At 41.0% G+C, this 17,047-nt stretch overlaps 1 protein-coding gene across 2 annotated transcripts; it reads right to left on the bottom strand.

The window, feature by feature from the left end:
- Positions 1-1,857: 1,857 nt before the first annotated feature.
- Positions 1,858-8,310, bottom strand: LOC102719363 (LRR receptor-like serine/threonine-protein kinase ER2). 2 transcript variants are annotated; one of them, XM_006649029.3, is made up of 26 exons: positions 8,099-8,310; positions 7,938-8,009; positions 7,763-7,834; positions 7,610-7,681; positions 7,445-7,516; positions 7,308-7,379; positions 7,010-7,081; positions 6,847-6,918; positions 6,694-6,762; positions 6,527-6,598; positions 6,330-6,401; positions 6,114-6,185; positions 5,957-6,028; positions 5,801-5,872; positions 5,652-5,723; positions 5,483-5,554; positions 5,330-5,401; positions 5,180-5,251; positions 5,030-5,101; positions 4,812-4,880; positions 4,650-4,721; positions 4,484-4,557; positions 4,278-4,406; positions 3,753-4,118; positions 3,183-3,556; positions 1,858-2,627 (listed from the first exon to the last, which is right to left on the bottom strand). In XM_006649029.3, the coding sequence occupies exons 1-26, from the start codon at positions 8,299-8,301 to the stop codon at positions 2,256-2,258; spliced, it is 2,952 nt and encodes a 983-aa protein (XP_006649092.2). In that variant the 5' UTR covers positions 8,302-8,310; the 3' UTR covers positions 1,858-2,255. The 2 variants fall into 2 exon arrangements, with proteins under 2 accessions (XP_006649092.2, XP_015689543.2); XM_015834057.2 differs by having other exon boundaries at positions 3,183-3,553.
- Positions 8,311-17,047: the final 8,737 nt, after the last annotated feature.

Raw genomic sequence — 17,047 nt, 5'->3', positions numbered from 1 at the left:
CCGGGGAAATTGCTGCTGCGCTCTCTCTCGTCCTCTCTACAGAACATGGGTCGTGTCCCGTGTCCGATCCAATCAAATGGTACACCGTGCACGTACACGGCACACCAAGACACGTTACAGATGGCGTACGGTGTTCTGGCCCAACAGAAACTGCTTCCTTTTGCTCGAGAGGGAGACGTGGCCCAACCTGCAGATAGACATCACCCTGTCATGGGCCTTCTCCTCAGCCCATGAGAACGAGACGGTTCGTGCCGCGACACGCCCAGCCGGAAAAAAGCCCACGGCGTCGTACGCCAATCGGGCCTGTGACCACGCTCACGCACCACTCGAGCGAAAAAAAGAATTCCGCGAGGAAACCGCATGAAAAGCCTCGTTCGTTGCGTCGCGGTCGCGCCCATGTAGCCCACAGCCGGACGGAAACGCGAGCGCTTCCCCTTCCAAAAAAAGTTCCCCACGCGCTCGCGCCGCGCGCGCGCGCGTGCCGGCGTCCGCGGCCGCAGCGCCATTACTCCACGAGGCCGCACGTCACGAGGAGCTCGCCGCCCGCGCCCGCGCCCTGCACGCCTGCCTGGCCTTTTTGGCCCCATGGGCGCTGTGCTCGACTGCTCGCACGACACCTCTTGCTACGCCATCAATCATCAGCCGGGGATAGAGCCATGGAGGGACCCTACAGGGGCAGTACCCTCTGAACAACATTTCATGGACATGGCCCGGTACGCATTCGGCCTCGTCCATTCAATCCTCAATACTGAAACGCGAACGGCAGGACTAGTACTGAACACAGTAAAAAAAATTGAACGGGTGACTGACCATTAACTAACTACGCAGCTAGTTGGTACTAGTACTGTTTCTCTTGCTACTAGTCACCAGAGAGGCAGGGAATCACAGTGTGTGGCATGAACTGTGCGATACATCGACAACGATGCCCAAAGCTCTGCCGCGAAACCTATCAGCGAGAATGATTCCTCAGACCTAAACAGCAATCTGATTGAGCAGACTATACATCCGCACGGATGATCATTACCAGCACCCATTTTCGCCTCTGGATGTCCCAGCTGGACATGCCAGTAGAACTGTAAGAGCAGCACCTTAACAGCGTTAAGATCAAACACGGGAATAAGAAGTATTTTGAATGCCTTTTTGATCATTTTCAATCGAAAAGATAGTTTTTTTTCGTCTTGACAAAGAAAAAATCATCTTGAAAACGCTCTACATTAAAAGTATGCATTTGCCTAGGAGAAATTTATGATTATATCACTGTCAATAACTGGTTTCGTTAAAATACCATTTTCAACATGGAACACGCTAAAGTACCATCATAATCACCTTATATTTGCTATTTTACCATTGTGACTGTTTTTTTTCCAATTTAATTACTTTAACCCTTCCAGGCCACGCGAAAAGACCAACATACCCTTATTCTTTTTTCATTCGAAGAAGGATGGAGATCGATCTGTTCTGTCTTCTCTCCATTCTCCCTCCTTTCGTCTCTCCCAGCAGCAAGGACGCAGGAGGCTGCAGCAGTTTGGGTAGCAGCCCGCCATCCTTCCTCCTCCCCTCGGAGCATATGATTTGGGATTTTTAAGGTTGCTGTGTGTAATCATGTTTTATTGGAGCACATATAAACTACTCTGTTATTGGTGTGTTGAAAACTAAAATTATATTAATTAATTGTAGTGCTGTTATGATTTGTGATTTTTTAATTATTAAGATGCTTTGTATAAAAGAGAAAGCTGGCCAACAAATAGTAATCTGTAAAAATAAGATGTGAGGGTTAAAATTGTCTTTTTATAGGGGTATAAAGAGGTTAATCAGTAAAAAGCTGAACCAATGGTAAAAAAGCAATTGTGGGATGATTATGATGGTATTTTAACGTGTTTCATGTTAGAATGGTATTTTGGCGAATCCACTAGTTGGCAGTGGTATAATCACAACGCAGCAAACCCCCCTCCGTACAACGAATTTTTTACCCATCACACGGAAATTTTACTGGCTCGTGATTGCAAAATTCATCCATTCCACTCAAGGAGGCCTTAATACAGTTTACCTCATCCAAACCCCACTAACTAAGAATCACAAGAATAAAAAGTGATCAAAACAGGAAGGCCAAATAGCTTTCCAAAGGCCGAACAAACCAGAAGACAGAATATTTACAGTAGCCAGCAAAATAGCCACCCGTCCATTCACATGTCCCTTCTTATTCCTGGACACACCAGCTGGTAACTTCGCCTGAATGCTACAGAGCCATCAGATGGTCACTCCACTCTGTTCTGTGATATCACCTCGCCGAACTTCAGGAAGAGCTCCGCATCTGACGCGCTCGATGAATTTTCGCACGAGAGCGTGCTCCCGCCTCGTAGGCTCACGTACTCATTGACATAGCTCGGAACCGTGGACGACTGTGGCAATGCCGGTGGCTGCGCCGGCTTTGAGGGCGGATCAGGGTAGACGAGGCAGTCCAGGACACGCACGACCTCGTGCATCGTCGGTCGATCAGAAGGCTGCCTCTTGCTGCAAAGGAGCGCCAACTGGAACACTTTCTTGACCTCGCCGAGATCTTTGCATGTGTCGGCGATGTCTGGGTCGACCATCTCCATGACCGTGTTGTCTGCAGTTTTGGATAGGATCTGCAACGAAGCAACCAGTGAGCATAACCAGCTTTCATGTAACCGGTTCATCGCTAAAATTGGCTGTTTACAGTTGCACTATTCCATACTGTGAAGGCCTACGGGCTAGAAATACTAAATGTACTTCATCTATTGCCATTTTCGTTCAAAAGGAGATGCTCAGGTTTGACAAGGTAGATTCTTCAGATAAGTTACCAGCATGTCAGTGATCAAAATGGCCGGTACTAGTAATCTACAGTTTTGACAGTGGTGTGATGCCTGTAAATGTTCACCCACATGATTGAAGGCAGGGGACAAATATGGCAGGCTTTATGGGACACTGGCAAGTTATGATAGAGCTTTCACCAGCCATACAATGAATCACACTAGCAGGTCCGCCACAGTGTATATAGATCAGGTCACATGGCAGGATTCATGCCTGGTCCCCTTGAAGGAACACAGGCCTGATAATGCCCATGATTCTGCACTTATTGAACCTCAAATGCAAGGGTATATGGTGAAGGAAATGAACAAGTTTTCAAATAAACAGTAGCAAATGAATGAAAAAATAGTTACCAAGTGATGGAGATTGCACTCATTATCAACTGGCTTTTTGCCGGTGAGTAGCTCCAGGAGGACAATGCCATAGCTGTAGACATCAGATTTCTCGTTGAGGCGGGATGTACGTGCATACTCAGGATCAATATAGCCAATAGTGCCCATCACGTATGTTGATGTGTGTGTCTTCGAGGTACACAAGCTCTTGGCGATACCAAAGTCAGCAAGATGTGCTTCATAGTCCTTGTCTAGGAGGATATTCTTCGACTTTACATCCCTATGAATTATTCTTGGGTTACAGTCATGATGAAGATAGGCCAGACCTTGAGCGGCACCAAGAGCAATCCGGAGCCTAGCCTCCCAATCTAGTTTCGGCTTCTTGGATGAACCTGCTAAAATAATAAATAATTTGCTAATTAGGCTATAGTTGCAGGAGTCTAACCAGCAAACATGTTGATATGAAAGTGACAAGAAGGTGCTTATTGACAGGAACAGGCGATGGCTATACAAATAAAAGTCAGTCATTCTGAATACTGAGCACTCTGGAGCCACATTTGCCATGTCCAGTCTTTCAGCAAATTCACTTACCATGTAAAACATCCCAGAGACTGCCGTTTTCCAGGTAGTCGTAGAAGAGAAGATTCCCAGCAGGTGACAGGGAATACCCCTGAAGGCTGACAAGATTCCGATGCTTGATACTTCCAACAGTCTCAAGTTCAGTCTCGAATTCCTTCAGGCTCTGTGGATAGTGAGCATACAATTTTTTTATTGCCACCGGCTTGCAGTTCTTCAGTACACATTTGTAAACTGTGCTTGATGCCCCATATCCGATAATGTACTTCTCGCTCAAATTTTCAGTCATCCTCATTATATCTTCATATACAAGGAATGCCATGTTCATGTGAAGGATCACAAGCTTTGGAGGAACATTGCTCGACGGTAGGGCATATATATCTGTAGGAAATTAATAATATCACTCTGTTAACAACCAATTGCATCTATCAAGTCTACTAGATCATTTGCAAGGTTGAATGTGGCAAGATGACACTTGCCAAAAAGCTACCAAAATTGATGGGTTAAAGTAACCGACAGGGGCCTATGCAGATGTATTACCTGGTTTGCTTAAAGATACATCTTTTGGAACTTGTGGTCTGTGTGGCCAGCAAGCAACTCCTAAAATCATCAGCAGGATAACAAGCCCAACGACAGCAATCCCAAGAATTGCAGACCTTGAGATTGAGGCTACATACAAATTCCAGGATATAAGTTTAGAACGTTTAAATTTCGGAGCAACCCAATTAAGATGGCATTTTGCTCACATCTCTGCACATGACTGGAGGAATAGCATGAAGAACCAAGCCAATAGCCACAGAGTCCAGGATTGCCAAGGAAGCTGAATTAAATACCAGATTATTAATGAGAAGCATGGTGCACACGGATTATGAGAAGTTCTTTTTCGAGGGATTGATTAATCCCCAACGATACCTGTCCGGTGAAAATCGTGAGAAGTTACTGTCTGCTGGTACAGTGCCAACCAGGTTGTTGTATGATACGTTTCTGCAGCACCATTTGAGGATAAAAAGACGCTATCAGTGTAAATCTTGCATGTGAAATCAGTTCAAACAGCTTTTCAAGTGTATAACTTACAAGACATTGAGACTGAAGCAGTTAATAAGTGAAGAAACATCCCCAGTTAAATTGTTACTTTCTAGTTTTCTGAAAGAAAAGAGAAAAGAATACATTAACCAATATGCAGGAACCAGAAACAGAAAACACAAGTTAATATGCAGTCCAACGGAAACAGCCTTTTCAACTGTGCAACAGTTCATTGAATAGAGGAAAAAGTCACAAAACATAAGACTTACAACAGTATCAGGTTTTGCAACATGCCAACCTCTTGTGGAATTAAACCACCAAGGTGATTACTAGACAAATCACTGAAACAAAGCAAGAGGAATATGCATTACTCCCAAAGCACCATAGTAGAGAACATATTTAAGTGAGAAGTTGCTTACATCTCCATGATACTCCTCAAGTTTCCAAACTCAGCAGGAATATATCCAACCAAATTATTATAGCTCAAGTTGCTATAGGAATAAGAGAATATGTCATGATATGGTACATTGATGTTATTTTTTTACAAAAAGGTAGATAATAAAACTTACAGTCTCAAAAGATGCTCTAAGCTCCCAATAACTGAGGGAATTGAACCATCAACCATGTTACAAGATAAATCCCTTCAAATATATTCAGGTGACACGTCATGTCATCAAAATAACTTGCTTAAAAGCAATTACTGATTAACTTCTGGTACTTACAGTGTGTCCAAGTTTTTCATTCTTGCAAGCTCAATGGGAATAGCTCCACTAAAATTGTTTGATGACAGATTCCTAAAAGTTGTGGATGAACACGAATCATTAGACCTTTTTTTTGGCAGGCTTGCAGAAAAAACACATACTGAAAAAAATAAAACTAGTATTCACTTACAAATAAGTTATACTCTCGAGTTTGTGCAGTGAACGTGGAATGGTCCCATTTAACTTATTGCCATAAGCATTGCTGTTACAAAACTAACATTTTTAAGTATTCGTGACAACAGAGAGGATATTGAAAGTTGGGAAAACAAATGAACTTACAAGCTAATGAGATTTATGCATGAGCTTATATTATTGGGGATTGGTCCTTCAAGGTTGTTTTTTGCCAGGTTCCTGTGAAAACAGATGACATGGATCACCGACTGATTTAGCATTGCAGGTAAAGCATCACTTCACAAAGGATGAGTGGATTTATACAAATCAAATAAGCCTGTCAACTTTCCGAGCTCGGACGGAATGAACCCAGTCAGCTTATTGTCATTGAGTTCCCTGAATTCAGATATTACGTCAAAAGAGGTAGTGTAATAATCAAATAACAATCAAGAAGAAACGAAATATAAAGCTGCACACTTACAAGTAATGAAGTGTCGACATATTACCAAGCTCGGGTGGTATTGATCCAGTTAGCCTATTGCCTTGGAGGTATCTAGGAAAAGAACATACTGTGATGTTAATTTTATAAAGAATATATTTTTTCTTAAATGCTAATATTTTGTGTCACAAAAAAGCAAGATCATCAATCAACCACAAAAGAGATGTGTCAAGAAAAAACACAGAAGGGCAGGCTTACAATTTTTCTGTGTATGTCAGGTTGCCCAATATTGATGGTATTGGCCCGGACAATTGGTTGAAACTCAGATCACTGGATCAAAAAAGGAAAAAAAGCAGTACAGGTGAAAACAATGGCCTTGTCTTGCATTAGAGGGCTAAGGTAATACCCCTGAGCCCATAAATTAAGACAATCATATCAATTATCATTGGACTTACAGCACTGCAAGTGCCTGCATAAGGCCAATTACTGATGGAATAGGGCCAGAGAAGTTGTTCCCTTGCAAAGACCTGGTATAAAATAGGGCATATTAGTTCAATTAATTGATGTCATTAGTTGAGACAAGCCAGATAATCTTTCTGTTTGTAAAATGACTACCACATACAATGTAGCCACTTGCAGGAAACCAATGTTGAATGGGATTTCTCCCGTGAGCCGATTGTAAGACAGATCCCTAAAAGTACCAGAACATCAGGAATGATCGACGTGTCAAAAAGGAAGCAACATTATTACAGAGGAGTAGAAGGTATATACATACAAGACCTGAAAGCTCGTACAGTTCCCAATAGTATCTGGTATTTTTCCCGTCAAGCTATTATTCTTCACATCACTAAGTCAAACAAAATCAAGTTTGTGAAGAGAACAAAGGAAACAGAACATGTTAAAACTAATAATAAAGGGAAGCCGAGCAATACACTCACAAGTACCACAGGCCTGTCAACTGGCAAATCTCCGGAGAGAGACTTCCTTCTAAATTATTGCTCCGTAATCCCCTGTATATATGCAAAATTTAGATCAGCACAACTGCATATGACAGTATGGTCTACTTGTTCTACATTATATATGTAAAGTCGCCATGTCTGATCCCCACACTGTACTTTACATTATTAAATCTGATTAGCATTCATGGCTCTTAAATAATATGCAGTTTAAGTACTGAAACAAAAAAGGGAAGTTTCTGAAAGTCCAGATCAGAGTCAATGACTACTTAGCACTCACAAGTACTGAAGAACCTCGTTCCAGTAGATTAACCTTGGAATTTCACCATTTAGCTTGTTTTGAGCCAAGTCCCTGGGGTATATATCACATTAAAATTTGCCCAAATTAAGCCCTCAGAACAGTTAGCCACAACTTACAAAATCTTCAAATTTGGTAGCTGAGAGAGTGTTGAGGGGATCATCCCCACCAGCTGGTTGTTCTTCAAGATCCTATAAATTCAAGTAACAGCTGGGCTCACAATGAAAGAAATGCTGCAAAAATCTTCCCCTCTACCGCATTTCAGCAGGATAGATAAGCCTTACAAGTTCTCAAGATGCTTCAGCTTAGACATGGAAAATGGTATATCTCCTTCTAGATTGTTTGAGGACAAGTCCCTTGAATAAAAAAAAAACATGCGTTACTTCTACTTACATTGTTGAAACAACACTGCAGACCAAAAACTGAACCTCACTTACAGAGTTTTAAGCGATGTGCAATCGCCAATCTCATCAGGGATCTGCCCAGAAAGTTCATTCGACTTGAAGTCACTGCATACATACAAACGAATCAACAGACATGGACATTAGAGTTGAGCAGACTAATTAGGCAGCTGAAAAACATTTCATTCCAACAGACAACGTGCCGCCATACATCGACACAACGCTTTTCAGATTCCCGATGGCCGGGGAGATTTCACCCCCAAGATTGAGCCCTGAGAGGTTGCTGCATTGCACGCATGAACACACACATCAGTAATAACCACGGGCACTGCTGCAGCCAACCGGACGGCAATAGATTGCGACCAAACTTACAGCGCCGCGACGGCGAAGGTGACGTTGTCGCAGAGCACGCCGCGCCACGAGCAGTAGCGCTGGGGCGCGCCGTCGCCCGACCAATCGTACAGCACGTTGTCCACATTGCGGAAGGACTTCTTGATCTCCAGCAGTGTTCGCCCTAGAAAAAACGCACGAGCAAACCAGATTAAATAACGGCAGAACCGAAGCATATCAAGCATCACGAGGAAACAAGAATCTGGTCTCGCGGAGGAATCGGAGAAGAACTTCCAAATGATTTAAAACTACTCCTGGATCCAAACATCTATAGACAAACCCAACAAAAATATTCACTCCCAAAATGGTCGCCTCCATTTCAGAAATGGGCACTTGATCTCCAAGAACAATAATATAGAACCAGTTAACCTTAAAACATACTAAGCGAAATGAAACAGAAAATGCAAAATAAAATGTTTGAAAATAAATCACATATTTAAACCAAAAAGAAAACTACAGGAAATGTCCCCTGGACAGGGAAGAAGAACAGAGATGCTACGAACAGGAGGCTCGGATTAATCTAGTATTAGGCCATTCTTAGGCTGCGCGACCAATAGGGAGCAAGCCATAAACAAAGACCAAAAGGCGCGCACTTGCAGCACTAAAAAAACACCAACACTAACCAACCCAACCCAACCCAAGCCCCCACTAGAATGAGAATCCATCATCCTCCCGCAGTTCCGCTCGCGTAGCCCAACGCACGCACGAGGCAGGGCACCAACCGTCGTCGTCGGCTCCGGCGACCGCGAGGAGAATGGCGGCGACGGCCGGGATCAGCAGCCGCAGCATGAGGAGGACGCCGCGGGTGGTCGTCGTCGTCGTCGTCGTCATGGCGCCGGAGGAGCGAAGCGTCCGCGCGGGGGCATCGACGCGGCTTGTGGTTTAACCAACCCGGTGGGGGTTTGGACGTTCTGGCTTTGGCTACTCCACTACTGCGAGCTATGGAGAGAGAGAGAGAGAGAGAGAGAGAGAGAGAGGGAGGGAGGAAGAAGAGGCTTTGGCGTGAAGGCGATGGGTGATGGCGAGGTGGTGATGTGTGCGACGAACCGGGGGCACGTCCATGTGGATGACTGCAACTTTCGCTCTCGTGGTTGTTATGGACGCATGGTTACGAATGTACTTCGCCCCTCCCCACTTTCTGGCCCGTTTGGATCTTCCTCTTTTTTTTTCTTTTACATCGACCTCGCTGAACATATAGAGCTGCGTGAGTTCGCCTAGGAGTATAATAGTCAACGCAGTAAAAACAATTTGGGCTTGTTCGTTTTGAATAAAATTAAATGATTTGGACTTTTAAGAAAATGATTCCACCGTTCGGTAGGAATGAAGTATAAGAATGTTGTTACAACTTTAGAACCTGTATAGAAAAATAAAGAAAATTACAAATTGGTACGTGCACGTTTCTTTATTGCTCCGTTTTTTATATTATTATATTTCATCCATTTTATATTATAAGACTTTCTAGATTTATCTATATTTATTCGTATGATAATAAATTTATACATATATACATAGATACATGGATGAATTTAAATAGACTCTGAAAGTCTTATAACCTGAAACGAAGGGATTAGGTTAAATTATTTTAAAACCGAATGAGCTCTAAACGTCTTTGTTTGGGGAATTTAAACGTATTGGAATAGAAAAATGTGAAAGCATAGGAATGAATGCTCATATTAATCCATATGAATGTTTTCAAGTGGTTTGAATGGATATTTTTTTATGTTTTCCCTCAACAACTTGTAGAAAGATTTTTTGCCTTTAATTTTCCTATTCTATATTCCCACAACTTAGATGGTTTTCATATGAATTAATCTTTATGAATTCAAATATTTTGTTTTTCTCCAGGCTGAATAGGTCCTACAATTAGCAAACCTTAAGTTCATAGTTCCTTTTTTCTTTGCCGTGTTCGCAGACTTTTTGCATTAGGCCGGGGCTTGTTTGATTTGAATGCATACCAAAATGAAAGAAGTATTTTGAATAATTGAATTTAGTGCATGAAACAGATTGAGCGCGTACAGTACATGATGAAAGAGCATGGAGAGCCTCCAAGATTCCTCACAGTTTTTCCTGAGGGTGGTATGCACGCTTTCTTTTAAAAAAAAGATTATACAAAAATTCATACTCTCATATTCATAAAGTAGATTATTATCTTTATAGTTTAAAATTTTGTAGATTATATTATCAATTAGGTAAAATGTTTAAAAAATCCATCATCACCTGTCAGTTACCTCAAGCACACTTTGGTAGTAGCAGCATGCATTGTGGGCCACGCCCCCAAATGCTTCCGAAAGGTAACATTAATTAGACATCCCAATGGTAACAAGGGCCAGCAACCGCAGCGCAGGACCCATGCCACGTCCACCGCTCTGACAAAAATCCCATCCTTGAGCGCAAGCGCAACAGATCCCTCCGGCCTGGGCCAGAAGGGAATCGGTGATTCGCCGGGACACAGCTCCTGTGGCACACTATGTGGCCGAAATAAACAGAAAACGATCATCACCATTGCCGATGCGTTCGGTTTGGGTTAGATCGTGGTAAGTCATCCGGTGTGAAAAATGTGTTATATGTTTAATTAATTATTAATTATAAAAAATTTAAAATAGATTAATATGGTATTTTAAAACAACTTTCCTATATAAAAATTCATAAAAAAACATCGTTTAATATGTCGGAAAGCGTGTGTATGAAAAACGAGGAAACCTGTATAGTTAGGCTAGTCTCAATGTATAATGTTATGGTATAGTTACCAAGACCGTAAACTAGGTAACCGAGCCAGATGATCTCTTATTTTATAAAACTCCCTCGTTTAGTAATTCTGTCAAGTCAGCAACTTGACAGCAATGTTGCTGATATGGCATTTTATTTATGTACATGACACCCCATAAAATATGCATTGAGACTGATTTTAAGGGGTATAGTTGAACGCGGCCTACATTGACTAGTATGTTAGCAAACTTTCGGTCCATGTATTAACCGAGGACATACGTAGCCGTGTTCGCTTAAAAGGGGTAAGTTAACTTACACCACCACGGAAAACATAGTAATAGATTAATATTAATTATTAAAAATAAATATATTAATATGATTTTTAAATAAAATTTTCTATAATTTTTTTGTCAAAATATACCGTTTAGCAGTTTAGGAAACGTGCGCGCAAAAAACGAGAAGATAAGTTAACTTAGAGGGGCCACGAAAGCCGCCATGGTCATATTTATGGACAATGATACTTAAATATTTATAGACAAGAGTCACGTACAAATAACTCTCTTATTGGGTTAACAGTGATTTCCAAAACAATGCTGGCATGCACTTTTATCGTTTATTTAAACACCGTGAAATTACTTGGAGCAAGTTCAGTGGTATAGCTAACTATTAGCTCTAATTTATCTGTAATCAATCTAATAGTCAACTTATACAATAGCAACATATGAAATACATACTACCATGATTCACCTGTCATACACACACTATGTCGTGAAGTCTGTATTGTAGCTAACTATAAATCTATAGCTCATTATTCTTCTCTCTATTTTCTTATTTATTTAGTTTATAGCCTGCTGCTATTGTACCGATAGGCTGGCCGTAGATGGGGTAGATCCACCAATGGGAGCGGAGTCTCCACTGCACCTGTCAGGACTATGGTCACCTATACTATGTTTTTTTTAAAATTTTATGCTAAAATAATTAGAGTTAGAGTTTATCTAACTTATTCACATCCACTAGTATTTTAATTTCTAAATCCTTCACCGGCGGTAGCCAATTAGCCATGGATTAATCTTGGTCTTTTGAGTAGCACTCTAGTATGCTACTCTTAACAACATTCCGATCGTCCACTAGTATATTTCCTCGGTCCCTAAATAAGTTTATTATCGGTTTCTAGATACACTTTTGACCTTTTGTTTTATTTAAAAAATTATAATTATTTTTTTATTATTAGATTATAAAATATAAATAATATTTTATACGTGACTAATTTAAAAATGATATAATTTTTTATATAAGATAAATGGTCAAACACTGAAAATAGAAAAAAAAAATTAACGGAACGAGTATCTAGGTTTGAGTATATATACAGAGCAGCAGCAACAATAACAAAAACACGAAAAGGACGGGATGTGAAAGGCACAAACGAGCTGTCATGCTTCTTTGGGCAACGAAAGGGGCAGCCTTTTCTTCGGCAGATTTCATTGAGAAAACGCTTGCATTGCTTACCAGCTCCACGATCTTTAAAAGACTCGCCGTGCAAATCTTCCACGGGTTAATGATGGCGAATATTGAGCCATATGATCCTCAAAGCTGAAACTCAAAGGCTGCATCAGGTCAGGGAGCGTGATAAGCTTTCGAGTTGTATTTTGCTGTTTAAATTTTCCTAGTCATGTTGACATTACCTGTAGCACAATTTGACAAACTATTCCTATGATACATGAATTTTCATAGTGAACAAATAGACTCGTAGAGCTTCTTCGGATCACAGGAATTTCAGAGGAAACAGTTCAATTCCTCCAAAATTCCTATAAAATTCCTCCAAACCGAAGAGGGCCGTAGACAGATCTAGCGATGTAAAACAATGTTTTGTTTAGGGTATTGAGCAGATTATCTACTTATCGTAGGAATAACGAGGTATGTGTTACTATTCTATGAAAGCCTGGGAATGGTACCGGCAGGGACGGATTCTGCAAAAAGTAGCAGGGGGTCTGACTGAATGACGAAAGTAATCTAACATAAATTGAAACATGTTGTCTCATATGTTTTAATACAACATGTTTCAATTTTTCTAGATACACTTGCTAACATATCCATGAAAGAAATTTGTAGGGGTATTAGGGGGGCCTTCATGGTTCCGGCGCTGGTAGGGGGGCTGAAGACCCCCTGCACACATGCCAGCTCCATCGTTGGATACCGGATTTGTATCAAATATGGTAGTATGGTAACATGCTACCTCATCGGTATAAGCTCGATAACTATCGGTATCATATTTGATATTAGAAGAGAGAGAGCATGGAGAAATGACTATTAAACATAAATCTTTTATTACTCCCAAGAAAAATTCGCAAATGACAAAATATTCTCCCTTCAACAACAGCGATGGTGTCAACACACTCGCCTGACAAATTATGTGTCTCGACACATCTCTCGTAATTCACGGCACCACAATGGTAATCTTCACCTCCAACTCAACCTCGCTGCCTTCACCTTCTCTAGCACCACCAGTGATTGTTCATATCTCTCGCACCACCTGCTTCCTTTCCTCAACATCGTCGATCATGCATCTATCCACTTTCTGATAAGCTCGCAGATCTGACCACCTTTGCCTATGCTCCTCCTCGCCACACAAGGTTTCGCTATGGATGGTGTCAATTGGTTGCAAGATTTGGCACCCTCGAAGGTTTATATGTCTGAAGATGGCGAGATCCTTGTGCTTGATTTCGGGGAAGAGTTGCTGCTACGTGAAGGTATGACAAACAAGGATAAGAGGAGATGATAAGTAGAAATATATTGTCTAACTTGTTCCGCAGAGTATCCTGTTCACCCATTCTACTCTCTTGATTGACTTTTCACATGTCTATGCTAGAGCATGCGATTTGATTGCCACGACATGACTTCCTCCATAATGTGGAGCACACTTATATCCACATTCTTAATAAGTTGCTAAACATCTAGTCGTTTATCTTCTTTCATATGGATAAGTTGGTAGGACGACGATCGTATCAAAACCCTTCCTTCAAGTCTAGGTGATAGTTTTAGTATTGTCACACCATCAGCACTATATCAGTGACAAATTTACTATTTTCAAAATAAAACCGTATATTTATAGTGATCCAAAGTAAAATTAAGATAATTAAATATGGTCAAAAGTGCAGTCCATGTAAATTAAATTAAAACCAGCCACGTTATATTAAGACTTAAAAGAGTATTATGGCACACGGTTCATGGGCCTATTATAGAGGACGAAACGATTGGCTAGGCTGGGCTGGAGCCTGGAGGTGATTCGTTGCCGATGGTCGTGACGATGGAATCGCAAAATTTGGGCCATGCGCCGGTCCAATATGACTCTGAATACGCATCGTTCTGGCCCATACAAAGGTAAGCTGGCCGGCCTCATTGAGGCCTATCCAAATGAGCCCTGTGGTTAAGTGGCCTATGCTAGCCTACCACTTCTCTCTCTGTTCCTCCTCTTCATCACGAACTGAAGTCAGCTGCTCAGTGCAATTGCTAGCTTGATGTGTGTGGGCCTTAAAAAAGGAGAGGAAAAATCTGCACCAGAGTAGTCCAGAAGTTCCATATCTGCCTGCCTCACGTCCTGTTGGCAGTACTTCCCGGTTTCGACGCTCGTTGTGTCTTCTAGCCAAACAGAAAATCCATCGAACTGTCCGGCCATATCCACTATGATCTCACCCACCTACTGCATTTATGCAGTATTTTCAGTCAGACACCACGATGCTCAACAGGCGATTTTCTTCTGAGTCTCCTACTCGGCTCCTCGCCTGAAGTTGCTGGGCGTTGAAGCCTGAAGCCACAAGGAGAAGGGGGTCCTATGCAAGTTGGGGTTATTATTCAGAGAGAACCGATGCCAAAGTTCAACTGGCAACCAACGGCAAAGAATGCGTCAGCTATTCAACTACTACTGCTTACAAATAGGAAGTGTTTGATAATCTGACGGGTTTGGTAGAGCATCAATGTCAGTGACTGACATCAAAGTCGGGCAAGCTAATTCACCATGCCATTCAGTTGTGTTAACTGCAACGCAGGTTCTTCAATAAACAGATTTGCATATGTTTAATCAAGTATGTATGTGGAGGGCAGAGAGAGAACTAGCTTTGCTATACCTAACTTTTACTACGCTGCTTAACCTATCAGCAAGGGTCTGAACTCTGAAGCAAGTGGCCTTTTGCTAGAACTGTCAGAGAGTGGAGTTTTCCATATAATTGTGTCAGTTCGGTGCTTGGAAAATGCTCATGACCTCGAGTTCTTGCATCTGGTAACAGCATGGGGGTAATGATGCCATCAGACGGAGGGTGACACAGCACTCTTAATCAATCTAGTGATCTGTTGATAAGGCAGCGGCTGATTGGAGGCATGCTGGCCAAAAGACATCTGATTATCTAGTCTACAAATCGATTAGAGACTCTGCTTGACAGCTACGGCAGGTTCTCAATAATCATGATGCTAACATTTCTCCCCCCTTTCTCTTTCCTTCTTTCATTGGCGACGGCTTGATAAAGAAATGCGGTCCTTTTCAAGAGGAAAGAAAGCCCCTAATATCTTTTTTTCTGATATGGATAAAGCCGGGGACTGAAGTGCTGAACTCTTATCCAATTTAGGTTACACGCGTGGTCGTGTCATCTCGCCATCCTCTTCGAAATTAATTGCCCTGGCGTTTATGGGCACCACGTAGGACATTCTTCCGTTCTGCATCGCCAGGCTTGCTAGCGCTAGGGGTGCCAAAACGACGTATTTAATAAGAAAAAAATTTATGAATGATACTTTTTATATGTATTATTAGCGATTTAAAAGTTAAGCTTAAAAAACCCTAAAATCAACTATAAAATTAAGGCTAAAAAATATTTTTTTCTAACAACCATAAGCAGAAATGAAAAGATAAGATTGCTGATTTACAGGAGTAAGAATACATTCATCCCATGTCTTTGATTTATGTTCATCGTAGTTCTTATTGTTGGCAGCATATTTGTAGATGAAAAAAATATTTTGTAAATAGAAATCTTATATATGTGGTTTTTAGTAACGAATTGAAAAATAAGCATCAAACAAGAACCTTAAAGTCAGTTTAAATTGAAGGTAGCGAAAAGAGGAGGATGCACATGTTTACTTTTAACGATGTATATGTGCGAAGCTGCTCGACGTGCCCAACGTCAGTGTAAAACCGTTATTCTGAAAATTATTCACCGAGTTATTAAAACGAATCACTTACTCCACACTTTGAACATTTTCACAAATAACTTCCTTCTACCGCATTGTTGTTAGAAGACCTGTTTCAATGTATCCATATATAAAGTTTATTTCTTAAACTTAATTAGAATTCACTTAATAATCTCAATCAGATGAGGCCTAAGTCCAATCATCATACCAAAACATAGCTAAGAAGTGCTGAATAGCTCAATAGACGAGCTGAATGATTGGCGCTAGTTATTCTATGATACGCACAAACTAATTATTAAATACTATAAGGTTGAAGCATAGATTTAAGATATTTTTCAAGAAATTTGTGCTACTGTATACATTTTTCTCGAAAATCATGTCGTTTAAAAGCTTGGGAATCATGCACATCTATCTATCCATTTGTTCATCCATTCCTTAAAAAGGAACATACGTAATTCTAAATCTGAGAAGTAAAGGCTGTGTTGTGCAATGCAGAGAGCTGGCTTGCCATACAACCAGCAATTGGAACTGGAAAATTCAGAACACTGCCTACTACCTCTGCCTGTCTGCCGAATCACCCGTCGTTTTCTTGCGTGCTACAATACCCATGTCCGGTTCCCCACCATGCAGGCATGCACGGGCTGATGCAACTGAAACCCAACCATGCAGTCTGAGATGTTTCCGCCGAACGATTCTTCACCAAAACGCAACAAATGGAGCTGTTTATTGATCACTTTCGCAATGACCCAGTCTCAGGATATGTTGGCTCAAGACTTCATGAAAAGTTCAAGTTGTCAGGTAGAGAAATATTCTGGATTATAAACAACCTCATATTTTATCTTCTGTTTATACTTATAAGATAAAATTTAAAATTCCAGTCTTAAATTTAAATTTAATTTTAGAGTTTCTTAATCGTAGTTTATTTTGTAACCTTACTTTTAAATTAAAAACATGTATATAAAAATTTTAATTCTAAATTATTATTTATTTATAAATATATCATTCCATCCTGCATTGCAAAATGAACCGATGACCACCGAAGCAAAGTAAGCG

The sequence above is a fragment of the Oryza brachyantha genome, chromosome 2 (assembly GCF_000231095.2).
Source record: "Oryza brachyantha chromosome 2, ObraRS2, whole genome shotgun sequence".
In the NCBI taxonomy this organism is placed as follows: domain Eukaryota; kingdom Viridiplantae; phylum Streptophyta; class Magnoliopsida; order Poales; family Poaceae; genus Oryza; species Oryza brachyantha.
Note: the sequence above shows the minus strand (reverse complement) of the source record. Positions and strands in the feature narration are given on the sequence as shown.

Bases quoted from the DNA above. Each gene is read 5' to 3' on its own strand.
- LOC102719363 (XM_006649029.3), bottom strand. From the start codon at position 8,301: ATGCTTGATATGCTTCGGTTCTGCCGTTATTTAATCTGGTTTGCTCGT. The intron at 7,682-7,762 runs GTAAGTGAGGTT...TTTTTATTCAAG, and splicing joins TGCACATCGCTTAAAACTCT to GGACTTGTCCTCAAACAATC. The intron at 5,724-5,800 runs GTAAGTTCATTT...GTTTTGTAACAG, and splicing joins TGCATAAATCTCATTAGCTT to CAATGCTTATGGCAATAAGT.